Source organism: Callospermophilus lateralis, chromosome 18 (assembly GCF_048772815.1).
Source record: "Callospermophilus lateralis isolate mCalLat2 chromosome 18, mCalLat2.hap1, whole genome shotgun sequence".
Lineage (NCBI taxonomy): Eukaryota > Metazoa > Chordata > Mammalia > Rodentia > Sciuridae > Callospermophilus > Callospermophilus lateralis.
Window position 1 is genome coordinate 55,782,791 of NC_135322.1, and position 22,344 is coordinate 55,805,134.

The window sequence follows — 22,344 nt, forward strand, 5'->3', positions numbered from 1 at the left end:
AAAGCTGAGGGAATACCATGTGTTTCCTGACTAGCAAACAGGGCTCCCGGGCAAATGGCAGGGCTTCTGCATACTCCACAAGGATGTGCATTGTGAAATACACTGCTGTGGGAACAACACTTCTATGAGAGGACAGGTCAACCTGAAATAAAGGAAATAGCAGGAATTGCAAAATAGGTTCTTGTGGAATGAGTAAGAAACTTTCCACATGTCTATGCTTGAACTCTGGCATGATTAAGCTGAAATAAAATGTCATTCTAATCATATAAGAAGATATTACAGTCTGTTTCCGGGTTTAGTTACTTCCTGAACTCAAGCTGTGGAACCCAAACCACCCTGCTGTTGAGATTATAACTGACAGGAGAATACACATATAAGCAAAAAAATAAGAATTAAATCTTAACAGATCCAAATTTATTCATTAGTTTTTTTTTTTTTAAATGTGGTGCTGGAAACCAAACCCAGGGCCTAGCGCATACTAAGCACATTCTCTGCCACCTAGCTACACCCTCAGGCTTACCCATTACTTTTTTGTGTGTGGTGCTGGGAATCTGAACCCAGGGCCTTGTACATGCGAGGCCAAGTACTCTACCAACTGAGCTATATCACCAGTCCCTTATGCATTACTTTTTAAACATAATCACCATTAATAAAAGCTATTCATTTACTCATTCATTTAAATACTTGTAAGTTATTTACCACACACCAAGCTGGACAAACAAAGAAAAGATAAGATCTATGCCCTCAAGCTCACAGTGCAGTGGGGAAACTAACAGGTAAGCCAACTGGGAGTTCAGTAGAGTAATTACAATAAACACTACTAAGTGCAGTTGTAAAAGAATACTAGAGTTTTAAGATGTAAAACAGACCAACTGGCTAATTTAGACAGAAAAGGAATTTATTATAAGATATTGGAGTAATAAAAAGAGATAGGCCATCTCCTGGGACCACAAAACTAATGCAAACAAATTCAAAAGAGAGTCGAAATCTTAAAAGAGTATGTTCCCCCAATGATAATGTATTCAAACTAAAAAGCAACAGTAGAAAGACAACAGAAAAACTTCTAAACACTAGGAAATGAAGTTATACACTTTTAAATAATTCATGTGCCAAAGACAAGTCTCAAGGGAAATTTTAAAAATATAATTAATAGAATAAAAATAAGACTAATGTATCAAAATTTGTGAAACAGAGACGAAACAAGCAAGAAGGAAATTTATAGTGGCAAATACTGTTAAAGAGAAAAAGTCTCCAATCAACAATCTCGGCTCTCTCTCAAGGAACCTAGTAAAAGGAGAATAACACATAGGTCAAGTATCCCCTATCCAAAATGCCTGGGACTGGAAGTATTCCAGATTTCAAAACAATAAAAATTTTTTTTTAAAGAATATTTGCATAGAGTTTACCAGTTGCGCATCCCTCATCTAAAAATCCAAAATCTAAAATGCGTTAAAATTTGAGACATTTTGAGCACGGATGCTTTTTGGATTTTGATTTAAGGTTTTTGGATAAGGAATGCTCAACCTATGTAAGCAAAGCAAGCAAAAAGTAAGAAAATAATAACAGAGTAGAAGTCAGTGAAACTGAAGACAAAGACAGGAGGGGGAAATTCTCTGAAAACATAATAAAACCAACAAGAGTCTATCAGACTGACAAAAAGAGAGGACACAAATTACTAGTATCAGAAATGAAACACGATATCATTTACAGACATCAAAAGACAGTGAGAGAATACTTTGAAGAACTCTACCCACTAATTTGACAACCTATACAAAGCCCACAAATTACCACAACATACCCTTATGAAACAGAGAATTTGAAGAGCCCTAAAACTATAAAGGAAACAGAATCTGCCGTTTAAAAACTCCCCAAAAGGAAATTTCTATATTAGTGGTTGCCAGAGATTAAGAAGGGGAATTAAGGAGCTATAAAACTGAAACACACGGGATCCTAATGGAGATGAAAATGTTTTGTACCTTGACTGTATCAACCTCAACAGCCCAGTTGTTCTATTACAAGATGGCACTTTAGGGGGAAACTGGGTCAACGATGCAAGGGATCTCTGTTATTTTATAACTGTGTAAGTCAATAATCTCTCAAAATAAAAGTTGTTTTTTTTTTAAAGGTATTGGTTTACTTAAAAAATCTAGGAGGACTTAAGAATCAAGTTCAGAGACCAAATCAATGACCTAAATCATATGCAGACCTAGGCAGCCAGCACCCTCAAGGGCCCAAGAAAATTCTCAGTGTTCCTTCCCTCTGCCTCACCAGCCCTGGACTCAAAGTCCTAGGCTGAGGTGTAATGTTAAAGCTGAGGACTGTGAGTGACTAAGAACTAGATGCAAAGGAGCTGGGAAATCAAATATTTTGATTCATGCCTCCTGCGCCCATCAAGAGTGGCATCTAGGGCTGGGGATGTGGCTCAAGCGGTAGCGTGCTCGCCTGGCATGCGTGTGGCCCGGGTTCGATCCTCAGCACCACATACAAACAAAGATGTTGTGTCCACTGAAAACGAAAAAATAAATATTAAAATTATCTCTCTCTCTCTTTAAAAAAAAAAAAAAAAAAAAGAGTGGCATCTATGAGGTTTCTTGAAGATTTCTAAAGGAGTCAGATGCTAAACAAACAAAAAGGTTCCAATAATGAGAGGTAAAGATTTTCAAGAGACATTAAAAAGAAGCCAAATAGAATTTATATAGACTGATATGGATGAAGGGAGTTTCAAGCAAGCAAATTCATGTTTTAGAGTTAAATATTCTTAGGGTTGGGAGTGTAGCTCAATGATGAGGCATTTGCCTAGCATGCATGAAGCCCTGGTGTGATTCCCCCAGCACCACCCAAAAAAAAAAAAAAAAAGGGAGCTGGGGTTATGGCTCAGCAGTACATCGCTCGCTTAGCATATGAGAGGCCCTGGGTTCGATCCTCAGCACCACATAAAAATAAATAAATAAAATAAAGTATGTGTCCAATTATAACTTAAAAAAATCTTGGGTATTTTGTTTCTAACTAGAACAGAGAAAAACAGCAGAGGGTACAATGTAAATATAGCTCAAAAGAAAAGAAAAGCAACAAAAATTTAAGTTATAAAATATTTTAATGATGAAAATCAATAAGGCTTGGCTAGAAGAAGCTCCTCACATTGCTCAAAAAAGAAAAGTCATCAAATTATTTCAAAAGGATATTGACTATTCCTTCCTATGTGCACAATAGAAAGATAACGTTCCCTTTAAGTCTATTCAAATTTGTCAAATGCAATGAAAAACTTTAAAATTCTGTACTAGATGCTGGGAAACCAACCAACCAACCAAACTACCCCCCCCACACACACACCCCAAAAGGGTATCTCTACCCTTAAACAAAAGAGCTCATATTTTAGGCAAGAAAGAGATACTTAAGATAATCTAAATATCTTCCAGAAAAAGACACAAGAATGCTAGACAAAATATATTAAAAAATATTTAAAACGTATAGCTAAACTCGCAAAAAAGAAAGGGAAAACCCCAGGTGCTAGACTCAAAGAAGGAACTGAAAACCGCAGTAGTACCACATGAGCTGAGGGGGGTGAGGCGGAAGCGGGGGAAGACTTTTAATAACTTCCGGGCTTGGGTTTCGTTAGCCACATGAACAAAGTATTGGCCTTGGGTTTACAAAAGGTAGGGAACTGGAACTAAAATCCTAACTAAAGTGGAAACTATGTATCCTCAATGAAAGGACAGAATGGGGAAAAAATTCACCTAATAGCCCAGGGAGCAAACAAGAAAGTTTGTCTTTGGTTAGGTTGTAGCAGAGTAGGGAAAGTCTCTTCTGAAAATAGAATTGTGAGTTTATGACTCATATAGATTTGGGGTTCAAAATTATAGTACATGAATGGTCCAGGAAGTCCAAACTAAGAAAACAACATAACTAGAACATCTAGATCCTTCCCCCCGACCCTTTTTCAGAGTTGGGGATTGAACCCAGGGCCCGATGCTCAAGCACTTTACTACTGAGCTACAACTCTAGGTCCTTTAACCAGGACACCTAGAAGAAACAAATTCATACCCACTTCTGAGAAATAAAACTTAATCCCAGGCCTTCACACAGCTGAACTTTTGCCTGGCTTAGGCCTGCATGATACTGTAAAAAAAACAACTGACTCAAGATACCCCAATAGGAAAGCTGGCTTCATTCACCATACCAGCACTGAGAAACTTAAAAGTCAACTGATCTAACCTGGGACAAAATGGGATGACTTTCTGAAATGCTGTAAAAAGCCTGGATTAGTCAGCCCAGGGCACAACACAGAAACATGCTGGGAAGCAGACCCGATGATGTGGATTCCATCTTAAATGGAACTTTTCCTCAAATCTTTCCTTTGAAGGTAGTCACTCCATACAAGCAACCAAGATAAGAGTGATTTGTACTTGGTACTCCTTGGATCTTACCAGATCTCACTTTGGGTCCAAACAAGTCATGTCATGTGCTATGTGGCTGTGGAGAAAACTCCTCCTTTGGTTTCCACCTCCCATAGCATGCCATCACTCAAGCAGCTGGACCTAAAGAATCTCAGCTCAAAGCAGAAATCAATGCAAAACTTGGGCTTTTCCTGCTCACCTTCAAAGTAGCAACCACTGACAATGTACAACATTCAAATTGAAGCGAGCTAATTATCAAAAGGCTGTGATTTTTCTATAATGATCTTAAACATCCAGATTATTAAGTCTAAATACGTATGTTTGCCTAGGCTGCAATTTTCTTAGTGATATGGAAATACTAGCCTAGTTTTAAATTATTTCAGCTGAATTTTATCATAGGTTCACTTGAATAACAACTTTGGCAAGAATCCAGGACTAAGTGACCGAATATAGTAAGTGACAGATTTCAGACCAGTCTGATTTTCAATCCCTAACCAAAATAATTAGAACACAGCTGCTCAGCCTCTCTTATAAGAAAAATTCTCCAATCAAAACAAAAATATTTATCTAATATGAATCTTTCTGTATAATCATATATAATCACAGCCATCCACAAAATGGTATTAAGATTCCTTTATCAGAACCTTGCCAGAATACATGAATCGCTGATAGTCATGCTTTGAATGAACATTCTTCACTCACATTAGAAATTTGGGGGATAGTAACTTTCAACATAAGACATTTTCAAAGGATCAATACTATACAGTACCCAAAGGGGCTCATATACTCTCAGTGTTCATAAGATACAGATTATTTTTTAAAACCTGAACTTAAATTGAGAATTTACTTTGATGATTTGATACAGCTACAATACCCAAATCTAATGTATTTATTCTGTAAACACTTAACAAATGCACAAAAATGTAGCATTAGTTTAATTTTTGAAATAAAAGTCTATTTTCAGTGGAGGTTTTCAACGGAGTGGAAATTGTAAGGCACAACTCAGATAAGCATGTTAAGAAGTTTTGGTTGATATAGTGATTATAGAGAATATCCTGATGGATGCTGGTGATTGTATTGGAAATAGGCACTCTCATGTAATATGGGTAAATCAGTATTATTTTTGGCTACCTCTGTTAGAATTTAAAATGCACACATTTAATGGCCTAGCAATCTCCCTTCTAAAATTGCCACCAGAAATGACAGAATGAGAACATAAAAATACATGATCAAGGATTATTACAGAATTAATCTTAATTGTAAAGTTTGGAAAACTAAATGTTCATCAGGAAGGGAAGGGCCACTCAAATTATGGTACATTCACAAAATGGAATACCAGGTAAGTGTTAAAAAAGGAAAACAAGATTTTTATACTAAACCTGGAAAGATATCCAAGATGTCTGTTAGATAAAAATATAAGTTGCAGGACTGGGGATATAGCTCAGTTGGTAGAGTGCTTTGCATGCACAAGGCTCTGGGTTCAATCCCCAGCACCACAAAAAAGTTGCAGACCAATATAGACAGACCGAGTGCATTTTTTCCTTAACTATATGTATCAATACAATATGTTAAAATGGCACAGGGAAGGATCTACATACAACTGATAAGCAGTTAACAAAAGCACAAAACCATTAGCCTCTGGGGCTGGGAATAAAGAATTAGGCAGGCAGAAATGAAAAAAGACCTTTTTTTTCTGAAAAAATTTAAGTGGTAAGAATATAGGTCATTTTTACTTTCTTGTATATAATTTAAAAAGTAAACCCACAAGCAACAAAAACACCTTTGCATCTCAAGGACAAAAATGAGAGGGAAAAAAAATCTTTCTCTAGTAAACACATATGTAGGGTTGAAAACAAATTCTAATAAAAATGAAGAAACTGCATAGAACAAAGAAATCAAGAAATGAAAAGATATCAAGAAATGACCCTAATCAGAAAATAAAAACATACCACACTCATATATCTGTCCTAGAAATATTTCAGGTTCCTGAGAGCTATCTTTTCAGGGGGAACTCTGCCCTCTAGTGCACACTAAAAGACAAAGTCCATGAAGAAGTAAATACCAACAAATAAATGTTACAAAGTTAATTAGAATTTTCTCTTCATTCTGAGAGCATCACAACTCTCCTTAAATGAGGGTCTTCACATTCTTATTCCTAAATAACTGTCTATTATTATACTGAATAAACATTTTTGACTCTTCTACACACCCAAGAAGCACCAAAAGTGCTTAAAGACCCATTTTTTACACCAAGAGAAATCCAGAATGGTCAAAAGTGTAAGAAAATATAGAAAATTAGTTTTACAAGTTTAAAATACAGATAAACATCTCACTCTTAAAACCATGTTTTTTCTTCTTTTTGAAACTTGTTGGGACTATAATTCAAGAATAAAGGAAAAAGGCTGCCGTGTGTAATAAAGTTCATTTCCTTATAAGATTTTCCTTCTAAGAACACTAGAATTTGTCCAACTGTGGACGACTCTGAAAACCATTAGTGACACTTCCTAGATTCATTGTATTTGCTGTAGGTATCCAATCTAAATTGTCAAAGATTACCCCATCCTGGTTACTACAAATGAAAAAGTTTTTGCTTTGAAAGCTTTCCTATGTTTGGCATCTCACTTAAATGCTCACTCTGGCAGAGACTTCAGTTCCTGATCCAAATGTTAGGCATCAACCAGAGTGCCCCATTTCCAAAAGAGTATCAGTAGTCTCCCCATTGATACATCTCTCAATATAGCTTGGCTGGAACAATATCTCTGAATCAAGAAGGTAAATGAAATCACCATTAACAGATTCAAAATATTCAAAACTATTTATCTTTAAAGAATTATTTTCTTCATTTAATTTCAAATCTATTTTCTACGTATTTGCAACAAAACTTATGAAGGTATGTTTTAGTCTAATTCAATTTAATTTCTGGAGGGTTGAACCAAGGGCCTTGTGCATGCTAAGCCAAAAAAAAAAAAAAAAAAAGCTAAAACCAAATGGAGTATTAGCACTCACTGAAGAACATGGGCATTCTTGCTCCAACACAGTTCACCATTCTACAGCTGAAAGGTAAGACAACAGCAGTAGTATTAACCTGGGTTGCAAAACCATTTACTTCACTACCACTAGTTTCTAAATAGGATTTTTCTTTTTTGAGGCACCAAAAAAAAAAAAAAAAAAAAAAGGTTAGGGGTGCTCTGCCAATGAACTACATTCCCAATCCCTTTTATTTTTCATTTTTAGATTGGGTCTGGCTAAGTTACCCAGACTGGTCTCAAAATTGCAGTCCTCCTGCCTCAGCCTCCCCAGAGCTGGGATTACCCATATGTGCCACCACCATACTGGGCTGAAGCATCCTTTTAAAAGCTATCTCTAGTTTGTCATATCCTGGAATAAGTGGCTGCCAGAAGAAATACACTTAACCCAAGTTGGGCCAGGCATCTCTTATTTGACTCCCCTAGAACAACCCCTCACATAAGCTGCCCACAGTATATGATTCACATCCCTGCAGGAGTTGGCCATCATATGGGAAGAGCAATAGCCATTATTCCCCTGGTGCCGGATCACATCTTGTCCACAGCTCTACTGTTGTTAACAGATATCAACATACAAACACACTGAGAACTCACCTTAGAAATGTTCCTGTCCTTCAATTTTTTTAAAAATATTTTTTTAGATGTTGATGGATCTTTATTTTATTCATTTATTTATATTCAGTGCTGAGAATGGAACCCAGGTCCTCACACATGCTAGGCAAGTGCTCTACCACTGAGCCACAACTCCAGCCCCCAGTCCTTCAATTTTATGAAGCAGAAATCATACGGAAATACAGTACAGAAAACTTGGGTTTAACCATAATTAAAGGAAAAAAGACTTATAAAGGAATTACACACTAGCCTTCAAAGTCTCCCTCATTAGTTATAAAGTTGGGAGATTCTTTTAACAAATAAACAGGACCAAACAGGATCAAACAGGAGGGCAAGAAAGAGCAGTTGCATGGAAAGAGCTCAGGCTTTGTTCTCAAATGGATCTGGACTAGAGTTCTGGCTCCAGTAATCATCAACTCTGTAACCCCAACAAGTTAAGTGTTTCTTTAAGTCTCTCTAAGCCTCAGTGTCCTGATTTGTGAAATGGGCACAACTGTGGACGCAGTAAGAGGTAGCACCTCCCTCTTAAGTGTTTATGTTGACTAAATGAATTAATGCAGGGAAAACACTTAGCACCATGCCTTAAATGTGACTCAGCAGTTAACAAATAGGAAGTATTTATTCTTTTAAAAAGGATGATGAAATTCTTTTAATTCTAGAAAGCAAATTGTTTCCAAAAGGAAACTCACATGGGCATTCAAGAGAAACATGTCACCCTAAACTTGGGAGAAACAGCTTCCTGTAAGAGCTAAGGAGTGACACTGCCAATTAAGGACAGAGAAAGGCTGAACTCAAGGTATTCTGCATCAACCCATTTTTGCAGTAGAAAAGAAAGGCAGTAGCAAAACATCTCATCTCTCAAAAAACCCCAGAAGTCCAGACATTTAAAAATCAACATACTGACTAAATAAAAACATATACAGATCCAGTGATTTAGGAGATTGAGGCATGAGAATCTCAAGCTTGAGACCAGCTTGGGCAACTTAATGAGACCTTGTGTCAATATAAATAAGAAAAGAGTTGAGAATGTAGTTCTGAAGTATAGTACCCCAGTACAAAAAAAAAAAAAAAAAAAAAAAAATCAATAAACAAACAACCCCCTTCCCCCCAAAAAACAGGAGAGACAGATCTGGCTCGTGAATGGTCAGTTTTTTGAATTACAGCCCTGAAGCCGAAGGAAAATTGGTTATGTAAAGCTGGCATTTGGGAAAGGAAAAGTATTCTATACCCAAACTACATTAGCAATGCAGGACATTTAACATCCCTGAACCCCATCCACTAAGTACCAGTGGCTTCCTTGAGTCATTATGACCAAAAAAAAAAAAAAAAAAATCTTACCACACATTTCTGAACACGTTCTATTGGCAGCACCACATCCGCTCCAAATAACAAAGTTTAATTCAAAATTCAGTGGGAAGATCAAGAATATCTATTTACAAACAGTAATAAAATCAGGACAGGGCCAGCTGTGAGTCAACTAAACTAAAATCCAGAAATGTCATCAACTAGGAAATCTCACAGAGTAGAAAGCTTGAAGCTGATTTTGGAAACAAACCAAAAGACTTAATTCCCTCTTATTACTTCCAGAATTAACTTGGACGGAGAAAACTGCTTTTTTTCTCTTCCCTCATCATTGTTTTACAGCATTACTGGATATTATAGTTTTTTCATTGGTCTCTATCTGACAGCTGGAGCTTACATATAAAGCTATGTGCTTCAGAGATGTGACTACAGAAGAAGTTGAGGCACAAAAGGCACCTTACCCCTAAGCTGCGCTCCTGAACTTTCCCTTATGGCTCGTTCTCCTACTCAAGAGGCTGTCCAAATTACCACATAAGCCAGCAATTCCACTCCTAGTTACATACTCAAGATAACCACATAAAAATTTATACACAACAGTTCACAGAAACATTTGTTCATAACAGCCCCAAACTAGAAACCACACTATGTCCACCAACTAGTGAAAGGATAAATTAAACATGGTACAGTCGTATCATGAAAGATTATTCATTCTATTGTATGAATAAAAAAAGACATAAAAAAGAATGAAGCAGAGATAAATGTTACAAGATGGATGGACCCTGAAAGCATATGCTAAGTCAAAGAGCCAGACACCAAAGGACAAATATGACAGGATTCCAACCATATGAAAAGTCCAAATAAGCAAATCTAGACACAGAAAGTAGATTGACTGGGAGTGGTGAGGGTGTGGAGGTGGGGATGGGGACAGGGATAGGACTGAAGAGTGACCTCTAAGAGGTTCAGGGTTTCTTTTGGGGGTGATAAAAATGATCATGGCTGCATAGCATTATGAATGTGCAACCCTGTGGATATGCCATGGGTATTAATTAAATGGGTGAATTATGCAATATATGAATTATATCGCAATAAAGCAGTTTTTAAGAAAAAAGAATACAACCCATTATAAAGTATTAAACCGACATAATTTCTTCCCTTAAAGAAAATCACTTCTAAATTTAAAAAAATATCATAGGTCATGTTTGCTGAAAAATTTGCCTTCGTCTAATTCTCTCTCTCTCTCCTTTTGGGAGGAGAAAGGAGACTGAACTCAGGGGCACTTAACCACTGAACCACATACCCAGCCAGCCCTTTTTATTTGAGATAGGGTCTCATTAAGTTGTTAGAGCATCTCACCAGCTGCTGAGGCTGCCTTTGAACTCTCAATCCTCCTGCCCACAGCCTCCTAAATTGCTGGGATTACAGGTGTGAGCCCCCATACTCAGCTGCTCTAATTACCTTAACTATTACAATATTTAGCAATAAGCCCTCACTCATAACAGTTACTCTTTTGAAACAAGCGGGATTTCCTTTTGGAATGGCCATTCTCTTGCATCATATGACCTCACATGCTGATCTATTCCCCAGGTACATAGGCTCATGCCAACTGATCATGAGTCTCACAAAAGGATCAAACCAGGAAATGATGTCAGATTCAAAGGTAGCTCTTTTTGTTGTTGTTGATATAAATGTACTTGCTGTTGAATAATCTAGAGCCCCCTCTTCCCTTTTTAGCAAAAATTAGGTCCTGTTTTAAAAAACACACTCCCAACAACATGACAGCAATCCTTCAAAGGTTAGAGGCCCTTGGGCTGAAGATATGGTTCAGTGGTAGAGCCCTTGCATAGCATGCAAACATTCTGGGTTTGATCCCCAGTAATGCAATCAACCAATCAAATCATCATAGGCTAGATATCTGATTGTTTCATCATCATAACAAGAGATTCTAATTGAACATTAGAAACATTTCTTCCCAACACTGTGTCTGATTTTTATTACTTTATGTGAAATAGTTAATGTTCTGTATCAAAAGACAATATACTGAGAAATTTTGAAACTTAAAACCATGAGTATGAGCTGGGGTTGTGGCTCAGTGGTAGAGTGTTCACCTAGCAAGCATGGGGCACTAGATTTAATCCTCAGGACTACATAAAATTAAAATAAAAATTGTGTCCACCTAAAACTAAAAACAACAAAACAAAACAAACACCACAAGTAAAATTTATGTTGACTCACTCAAGAGGAGTGGGAGAGATCAGTCAACTGCCCAGACAGAAGACTGTTGCACAAATCAAAGGTTCTGGGACTGGGCAAATACACTGAAAACTGACCAACCACTGGGTCAGGCCTGGGTATTTTTTTGGGGGTGGGGGTATACCAGGGATTGGACTTGGGGGTATTCAACCACTCAGCTACATCCCCAGCCCTATTTTGTATTTAATTTAGAGACAGAGTCTCAGTGAGTTGCTCAGTCATCTTGCTTTTGTTGAGGTTGGTTTTAAACTTGTGATCCTCCTATCTCAGCCTCTGGAACCACTGGGATTACTGGTGTGTGTCACTGCGCCCAACTAGTATGGGTCTTGATCATAAGTATAGCACTACGAATAATTCTATCCACCATTGGGACAAACACTGCTTAAACTGACTCCACCCATAAGGTTGTTTGAAATTCAACAGTAAGGCATTTTTCTTTGCTCAAGAAACCAAGATGACAAAAGAAAACCACATGTGAAAATAGTAGGTTTTACTACTCTAGGTCATTCCCAATCTATAAGAAGGAGGCTAAACAGCAGGCCCTCAATGCCTGGGGAGCAAACCCAGGCCTCTGGCATGCCAGGCAAGTGCTCTACCAGCGAGCCACATTCTCAGACAATTCCTACAGTTAGGATTATAAAATTTGAAGACTAACAGGATAAGTAATAAATGCCAGGTTGAAAGCAAATGTAGCAAATGAGGGGCTGAAGCCTGGTCAAGCAGTTACTAGTACATGCCGGCAGAAGCTGAGTGCAGGTAGTGAATAGAAGAGGTAGTAAAAAGGACTGGAGGTGTGGGGGAAGAGGTGATCGCGGGCTTGGGATGACAAGACCATGGAAATTTAGACCCACCAAGTAAGCACTGTGCTTTCTATCACCAAACACAGACAGTGTACTTCTTGTAGTCTGATTCCGGCCTCTAATTAAAAGACAGTTTACTCCATTCTCAAAGCATAAACTTTAGCTTTTTATAGTCTAAGCAGTGTGCTATTTTAAACATGTGGAGGAAATGCATTTCCAGTTACAAACATTTGTTCTTCTGAATCTGTTCTTATTTGCTAGCAAAAGATGTGGGACAGGATGTTTTACTCTTCTGCTTTGGCCTTCCTGTATTGCTTAAATCTGTTTAGAGAAAAGGAAAATAAACAAAGTGTTTCTGTTGTGTAATTTCTATAAAGTAAAGCAGCTCCCAAAGTGAAAATATCAATGGAAAAATATTTTACTACATGAAGAAATATATATTTAAATTTATTTTTTATTAATTTATTTTTTGGTACCAGGAATTGAACCCAGGAGTGCTTAACCACTGAGCTACATCGCAGCCCTTTTTATTTTTTATTTCTTGCTAGGTTGCTTAGGGCCTCACTAAGTTGCTGAGGCTGGCTTTGAATCCTGAGCTGCTGGGATTATAGGCATGCACCACTGCACCAAGCATTTATTTCTTTTAATATATTAGATTACGCCAGTAGATTCTTCCCTGAAAACACCTCCCCTTGCTCTGCATGTGAAGTCTGCAGAAGATCCCAATGTTTGCACTGACAAAATGAGTCCACTCGACACCCCAGAGCAAGTGAATTCTCTTGGCAGTGTCTCTTTACAAGCATAATTGCAATCATAAAAGCTTTTCAAAATGCATTTCAGAAAAATGAGCCGGCCAATCTTGAAGGTCATTCTGGATTTATCAGAAATTCAAGACACACTGTATCATAATTAAATGTATCCCCATTTTCATGCACAACTCTGAGGACTTTTAATCAGGCATTTGGTAGACATATCCTTATAATCCGTAATGTTCCATAATAGCTTTCAAAGAAATTGATTTTGGTCAAACTTCACTTTATCTCCTTTATAAAGGAGTCAGCAGTTCCTTCATCTACTAAATAATATTTCCCTGGAATAGGAAATATGGAACAGTTCCTGGTATAATTATCAGATTCCCTCTATGCCCACTCCCTTGTCCTCTCTGCCCCAGAAACTTGCCCTGTAGAAACAATTTTCCTTAATCAAACTATAGCCAGACTCCTCTCACTCCTATTCTCAACTAAGCCTAGATGTTGACTCCTGTCCTTGCTGGGCATGACCAGTTTTAGAAGGAATCCTGCTAAGTCAGTTTAGAGAGAATCCCCTACATTTATAATTCAATCACCATACCTGCCTTTAGCAAGAATCCCTCTACCCTCTTAGTACTTTTCCACCCAGTGGCTCTCCTTTCTGTTATCTTTGTACATAACAGAATTGAGCTCTTTTATTCTTGATACCTATCAAAACAAGTCCTCAATCAAGTCTTCCTGACTATTTTAATAAGTGTCAGAGTAATTTTTCCTCTAACAATCTGCAATGGGCAATAAAATACCCTGGCAAGAGATAGGAGGGAGAGAAGAAAAGGATATCTGAACATTTTCCTTTTCCCTGGGAGGGTCCATGGCCCAGCTGAAGATCTCAGCTCCTGTGGGGTGAGCCCATTCCACATAATCTTGTCTTCTGCCAATGACTGTTCCCTTCTCTTGCCCCTTTGGGCCTACAGATCCAATGGAGTCTCATTATTACTAGCCCCAGGGACACCACACTATTCCTGTCCCTGTGGTTTTCCCATTACTTTGTGAGTTATTAAGCTCTCCTCAAAGTATCGGAATTTGAGGATACCATCTGTTTCCTGCTGGGTCTCCCTAATACAGATATCATCTCAGCAGATTTCTTATTTTAGAAAGGCAGCAAGAATACAGGAACAGGGAGAGAGATTTTCATGTGAGCAACCCAGAAGTTTACCCAAGCTGACTGTCAAGCTGCCATTTCTCTCTCCCCTAGCTGTCTCCATACTCTGCAGAGTACTTTCTGAAATAAATAATTTCCATGTAGAATTTTGCATCAGTAGGGATTATTGTAAGAGATACGATGGAAGTTAGAAGTAAAAACCGTGTTAGCTGAAACTATGCTAGAAACACAATGTAAAAGAATTTGTCTTTTTTTATCTGGTAGTTATATCCTAAGGTCACTTTCATAACAATACTTTTAATAAATCCAAGAAAACCTGTTTAAGAACAGCAGATGCAAGTCTGGCAACCTATGTAAAAGCTGCTGAAGGCTAATTCCATATGTAGCTTGAGCAATATGTGCCAAATTCAAGTCACAGTAGACTGCAAAATCAATTCAGTGGGTAATAACATTTTTTAAATGACACATAAACAGAAAATCAAAGTGAATCATATGTAATAAGTATAAATATCATTTCAGTAAGTGCACAGCAGTGTACATCTGCAGTCCTCGCTACTCAGGAGGCTGAGGTAGGAGGATGGCTTAAGTGCAAGAGTTTGTTGTTGTTTTTTTTGTGTGCTGCATAGAACCCAGGGCCTTGTGCATGTGAAGCAAGGACTCTACAACTGAGCTGCACCCCCAGCTAGAGTCTAAGAGTTTGAGGCCAGCCTAGGCAATATATCAAGACCTTATTATTATTATTTTTTTTAAAAAAGGGGTGCTAGGGATGTAGCTCAGTGGCAGACTGCTTGCCTAGCATGTGTGAGGTGCTGGGTTCAATCCCCAATACTGAAAAACAAAATCATCTCACCAAATTTTTATTCCTGTTTCTTATAAATCTATTTTTATGAGTTTAAAAGCACATAATGTAGAATGTATTCCTTACTATGGATGGCAGTCTTTTGACTTTTTAGTCTGAGGTTCTCTCTCCCTTTGGAGATAGCCTACATTCTCCCTTGAATAGGTAAGCAATCCTAAATAAACTTATCTATGCCTTTGGTGGGTGGGTGCTGAAATTCTTTTATTTTTGGATGATAAGAATGCAGCTGGTCCTAAGTTAAGTTACCCTTCTCTCTGGGAACTCCCTGGACTGTTCTTCAGAAATCTCTCTTCTCTGGTGACAATACTACCTGAAAGCTACTGGTCTGAAGAGAACCCCCTCAGACAATACAATGAATAAAAGGCTAAAAACACACTTCATCAGCCTACAGATTCCTATTTGCTTTTTATCTCAACCCTCACTAAAAACTGTTTATCTTTGTCACCCAGGAGAAGCACATCAATAACTAAAATAAAATATTTTAGAGAATAAAATATAGCAATATTTTAACTAATAAATGCAGATCACAGATTGAAGGCATGCTGACCCAGGGAACATTAACAGGGCCAGGTCTGGAGAATTCTTCATATTTCCATGAAGTTCTGCTCTTCTATAGACGTTCATCTGCTTTGTGTCAATTTTACTGTGGTAGCAAGCAATCAAATCCTTTTCCTTCTGAGATTTCTTTGAACGCCATTGATTTCTGCTACGTGGGAGCTCCAGTGCAGAACAATTAGGTAAGGAAATAAAGATTGGTGCAAGGCAATGTAGCAAAGTGGAAGGAGCTCCCTCCACATTGCCCCACGTTAATCACCAAGGAACATGCACATCATTGTACATCACTGTACTCCCAAGAACCTACAGCTCATGGCCAGAGGACTGAGCGCAGGGAACATGCAGAAGCAATTCTGAGCCAATGTCAGGCCAGAACTGGAGGGTAAATATCTGAGCTTCTTGGCTCCTCACTCTTTCTTCATAGTCTCAAAGTTTCTCAGCAGGGCTGAGTGGCAGCCACTATTAGCAGCAACCTGTTTAAGAACAACCCTTAAACAGCTGCTTTCTCCCTTTCACCTCTTTTCTGGGGCTTCCTGGAATCACCTCTCACATAAATGACTCGACTCGCATGCAAACCTTTGACTCAGGACTGGGCAGACACATCCTAAGAGAGTATGCCAGAATAACACAGGATTGTTTAGAGTCAGGGCTGCAAAAATTAGAAAGGCCTGCCCTAGAAAGCTCACCATCTAATAGAAAAATCATCTTTTTTCTTTTTTTTTTCCTTTTTAAACGTAGAAGAAATAAAAGTTTACTATTTGAACCAAACACAAGTTTGGAGAGAAGGAAGAAGTGACACAGAAGGAAGAAGTAAGGGTCAAAGAATTCAATTTAGAGACACCTTTTCTATCCCAAACACCTAGGGATATTAAGAACACAGAAATTTCTGCAGAAGTCAGCTGGGTAATCAGAGCTGTGCTGGGGATGCAGTCTGTGTGCAGTCTAGTGGCTGCAGGCTGCCACTTTCTTATTTACTATAATGCTTTATTTTTTACAAAGACCAAGAATTCTAGTCTTCAGCTAAAGATAATTCAAGTTACATAGAAAATACAAAGGAAGAAAACATTAAATTCAAAACAATATGTTAAGAAAACTATCTACAAGTCACCTTTGATTCACCATTTTTCTTTAAGGCAGGGTTTTATTATGTTGCCCAGGCTGGCCTCGAACCCCTGGATTCAAGTGATCTTCCAGCTGCAGCCTCCTGAGTAGCTGGGACTACAGGCACATGCCACTGTGCCTGGCTTGACCTTTTTATGTTCCTTTGAAGTCATGGGGGATGGGAGCGAATACTCAACTCAAATCTTCATTCAAAGTTCTGATGAACTGCTAAATATTATCATTCAAAATTTATTATTTTTAAATATAAACTTTACATGTTCAGCTTTGCGGTCAACACTGTAAACCAGGGCTTCCTTCAGGCTGGAATTAAAGGAGACCTATGGCCCATTTTCCTTTGCCTCTTCCATCTTGGTAAATAGTTCAGCAAAGGCAGCATAGTGTAATAGTTCAGCAGCATAATTCCTTCTCTCAGGAAAGGAGCCATGAGCGCTGCAGTTAAGGCAGGTCCTTGCATGGAAAACAGCTTTTCCAAAGTGCCCAGTACACCTGCGATTGAGACTTGAGTACTCACCCTGACCCAGCAGGGAGTGACGGCACAGCTGAAGGGACATTAGCCTGTGGTTTTTCTTTCTCATTTTGCTTGAAGAAGGATTTGGCTTCTTTAGATGTAGCATCCACTTCCTTCGTTACCCTGTTCCAAGGAAAAAGAGACATCAAATTTACAAGAGGAATAAAGAGAAACAAAATCTAGTAAAAAGAGAATAATGAGAACTAGAAACATATCCATCATAGGGCTTTTAATAAATTCTGGCTGTTGAGTTTTAGGATAAAAGTCTACTACAGTATTCTAGATAAAAGCTTTTTCACTGACTAAAGTTAACAAGTAAAACAACAATGCATGTAAATTTTATCCCCCTAAGTCCTCCCGTTACAGCTGTCAGCAAGAAGCACACTCCAGAGTCAGTCTTGTCAGTCTTACAGTAAAACAAGAAAATACAAAACCAAAATGTGTGAGTCATGTTCAACTACTCATTCAGAAAAACACTGGCCAAGAATAATGATAGAAAAATCCTATAAATCCACCTTGAGGGAATATAAGTCTATTCACCTTCAAGGATGAATTTTCTTACTAAGGATCATCTCATTCCTGAACCTAGTACTGTGTCTTGTATACAAGTGGCACAAAATGATGGTTAAGCTTGTAGCCAACATAGGATTGGCCAAACACCACATACCCACAGGCAAATGAGGAAAAAAATGCATGTTTACTGTTGTTACCACCAATACTGGAATGGTTTGCCACACAGCACCACTCTAACAACAGATGGCTGACAGTCATGCAGAATGGCCCCAAATAAGCAAGCCAATCTGTGACAGCACCCTCAAAAGCTCATTAAATTGAGATGACAGGAATTTTGAAGAAGGTGGAGGAGTAAAGTAGGCTGAACCCACCTGAGAGTCTGTTTCAGGAGAAACTAGGCCTCAGATCCCTTTTCCAACTCAATACACAGGCTACTGCCCTCCACTCCCAAGCCGGCAGGACCCTGTTACCCTTTGAAGAAACAAAAACCACAGGAGATCCAGACTCACAAAGGAAAGGACTAAAGCCCATTCTTAAAACAGAATTAAGTGAAAAATCTATTGATTCATTCTTCCCTTACCATAGTACCTTCTAAGGTCACGTGCTCTAGAGGATAGTGTTGCCACCCAACTCATAGTGGAGTCATACCAAAAAGAAATACATATACTACATTATGCTACTGAGGTGTGGAGTTCATTTGTTACCCAGTCTCACCTCATCTAACGTCACTGCATCAATTCCACTATTATAAATTTCAAAAAGAGAAAACTGGGAGGTTACGATAATAAAAGAAAATTTCCTTTAAGTGAAGGATGACATTCCACAAAAAAGCAGAAGCCAGGCTCAGTGGTGCACACCTGTAATCCCACCTACTCAAGGAGGCTGAGGCAGGAAGATGGCAAATTCCAGGCCAGCCTTGGCAATTAGTGAGACTCTATCTCAAAACCAAACATAAGATCAGGAAATGTAGGCTCAGTGATAGAGTGCCCCTGGGTTCAATCCCCAGTACTAGGGAAAGCCACAGAACACCTGACAAAGCAAAATCACATCAAGGCACAACATTGTGAAATTTTAAAATAATGATGAAAGAAAAGATGAAGATCAAGTGGCCCAAGTTACAGAAAAAGGAAAGCAGCACTTATGCAACACATTTTGGTTTTGTGTTTTCTTGTTTTACTGTAAGACTGACATGACTTTTTGTAGCAGGCACCTAATTAAGCATTTTTTGAAAAGCAACCAGATGCAGGCACTATGTTAAGATATTGGATGTGCACAGAAATACAACATGGCTTCTGCCCTTAAGGAGCTCACAGTCCAGCATGACAGCCAACCATGAAATCAAGTTGTGATGCTACATGATGTAGAGCACCACAGAGGGGGCATAAAGAATGTATAACATGTGGAGAAATCTTTATTTCTTAGTGTCAAACTCTTATCCATATTCACTAAAAACATGTTACATAAATTGGTACATTTCTCAGGGCTTTTGATAATTGACACTAATACCAGATTACTCTTCAGATAGTATTCCTAGAAGAACTCCATTTTTAATAAGCAATAATAGATTTGGCTATCAAAATATCTTCAAGGGGCTTGAGATATGGCTCAGGGGTAGAGCACTTGCTTATATACATGAGACCCTGGGTTCCATCCCCAGCACCACCAAACAAACAGACAAAACAAAAAACAAAATCAAAACCAAAATAAACAAACAAACAAAAATAACCCTTCAACCCTTCAAGTAGAATAGTTAAGTTATAAACCATTTCATACACAAGAGGGAACCCTTACAGGAAAAGGCCCATTATCAGCAATAACTAATGTAAGTATTTTAAGTAGAAATTCTACTTTAACTTAATTCTCACTCAGTATTTCCTGAAGTTTTTATTTGGGGAGAAACTTTTCCATGACTTATCTTTTCCAAAAGGTGAATCATTTAGGAAAGTCTGAGCTAACTGGCTCAGCTGGTTAAACGACAGGGAAAAATAAAAAGTACTATTTCCCCCCATTTCCCAAGGTAAATAAACTATATATTTTTCAAGAAGGGAAAAACAAAACAGCAAAAACCCCAAATTTAATTAAAACAGTTATTAAAAAAACTAAAAGACTAGCTTTGTACTAACACTACCTTATGCTTATACTTACAAATTCTTCCCAGTCATCACTAGCTTTTTCTCACATTTCTTAAAGGTGTAGTAATGCTCTTAACTTGATACAAAGACAAAAAAGAAAAAGCAAAATGACATCAAGAGATTAAAAGATATGCTAAATCCACACACCAAATCTGTATATGGGTTGTCAATTAAAATTCAGATCTCTCAAGTTCCCTCAAGAGGATTCCTTATAACACCTAAATTTAAGTATAAATAATTTAAGCTTTAAAAAAAAAATTGCCAACAATTAACGGTTTTTGTTCTCCTTAGGGGTAGGAGTTATAGAAGACTTTCACTTGCTCTGTCATTTATTTCTTTTAACATATGACTTTTTAAAATAATAAGCATTAATTACTTTTCAAGTATAAATAAACACATGCTAGCGAGAGTATGTAATTTATGGAAAAAGTGCCTCCATATTCTTATTTCCTCATTTTCTTTTTGATAGAGACACATCACTGCCCTCTTCTGGCAAATGGTGGGAATAATTGACTCACTAACAATCATCCAGTATTTAAAATCACCATGCATTGGCTTTCAGAAACGAAATAAGACATTTGTGTAATATAAATATCATATTCATAAACAAGCACATAAAATTTAATTTGATCAGAAATTTAATGATTTCTCATAGCAACAGTTAGTAATCAACTTTCTGTACTCTATATAGAAACTTATAAATCTTCCTTTAGGTATCTTGTTTTAATTTTTTTTTTTTAGTTGTAGATGGACACATTATCTTAGTTTTATTTATTTGTTTATTTTTTTATATGGTGCTGAGGATCGAACCCAGTGTTTCACACATGTGAGGCAAGTGCTCAACCACTGAGCTACAATCCCAGCCCCTTTATGTATTCATATGTACCCCAAGACACATGAGAAATAATCCAAGCTGAGAGAGACTTAACTTCCAAAAATTTTGAAACCTATATTCTTAATGGTACATTAGTACAGTTTCTATATTACTGTTATAGGATTTCTAAACCATTAAACGCTGTCAGTGTTCTGCTACTTATTACTGGACAAGGCAAAAGCTTCCAGTATGATTTCTGGAGGCAAAATACATCATTAATTCACATCAATAATTACTTAATGAGTCCCAAAAATGATTAATTACAAAGGAAAAGGGTGTCTTACAATGGAGAATTCTGACAGATATTGCCTTAACTTATCACTACAAACATTAGTGATTAGTAATATTTAATATATTAAAATAGTAAATATCCCTGCTGGATGAGAAACATTGCTAATGTAGTGTTTTTATCTAACATAATTAATCTGAAAGTAAACATGAGAAAACAGTGCAAAAATCCAAATTGAGGGGCATTCTGCAACACAAATGGTCTAGACTCTCTGTTCATTTAAGACTGGGTCTCGCTATATTGCCCAGGCTGACCTTCAGCCTCCCAACTAGCTAGAATTACATGCCAAGCTGGTAGACTCCTAAAAGATCAAATGTAGCCGGGCAGGGTGGCACATGCCCGTATTCCTAGCAGCTCAGGGAGGCTGAGGTAGGAGGACCAAGAGTTCAAAGCCAGCCTCAGCAACAGCAAGGCACTAAGCAACTCAGTGAGACCCTGTCTCTAAATAAAATACAAAAATGGGCGGGGGCTGTGGCTCAATGGCTGAGTGCCCCTGAGTTCAATCCCCGGGACAACCCCCCCCCCCAAAAAAAAAGACCAAATGCAGTATTTAATCTTGGGTTAAACCTTGCAGTGCATAAGAAATATAATTAGCAAGGACATCGCTGAGATAACTGGGGAAAGTCTGAATAGAATTGTGTGGGCAGCCACTCTGAATGACCATGCCTTCCAATCCTGAAGCACAAGGCTCTGACCAATCACTACAGTTCATGGTGACTTGGGTGTTGTCCCAGCTCAGATAGTAAGACTGTAGGCATACCCGCTGGGGTTGAGTTACACTCATCTGCTCCCTTGTAATCCTACCCCTTCTGCCCTTTTATGGACAGAACTTTCTAAGAACAGTGTCCCCCCCCCAAAAAAAATAGCCTACTTTCAAACGTGCTCCCTCTCTCTTATAGTCTCTCGTTGACTTTCTCTTGATCTCCCTTTTGGGGAGCTTGAGGCTAAAAGCCGGGGGAAGCCATCCTGAAGCTTGTGTAAAGGTAATTTGTGTCTGTGTTTATTTTGCATCACCACAAATTCATGAGTGACCTTAGTTCAGCTGCCCGTGCTGGACAGGGGCAACAGACTTGTACATAGTGATACTCAAAGTATAGGCTATAAAACTACATATTATTGGGAAAAAAACTTAAAAACAAAACAAAAAACTACCTGTTACTGGTTCAAGACAAGATGGGTACAGAAATTACGAGTACT

The 22,344-nt window shown here is 38.0% G+C and overlaps 1 protein-coding gene across 1 annotated transcript in view; it reads right to left on the reverse strand.

Moving 5' to 3' along the window:
- Positions 1 to 22,344, reverse strand: part of Cfdp1 (craniofacial development protein 1) — a 115,492-nt gene that overhangs the window by 66,636 nt on the left and 26,512 nt on the right. The window contains exon 5 of the mRNA XM_076838419.2: positions 17,343 to 17,462. Coding sequence (XP_076694534.2) covers positions 17,343 to 17,462 — 120 coding nt within the window. The remainder of the gene's footprint in view (positions 1 to 17,342; positions 17,463 to 22,344) is intronic.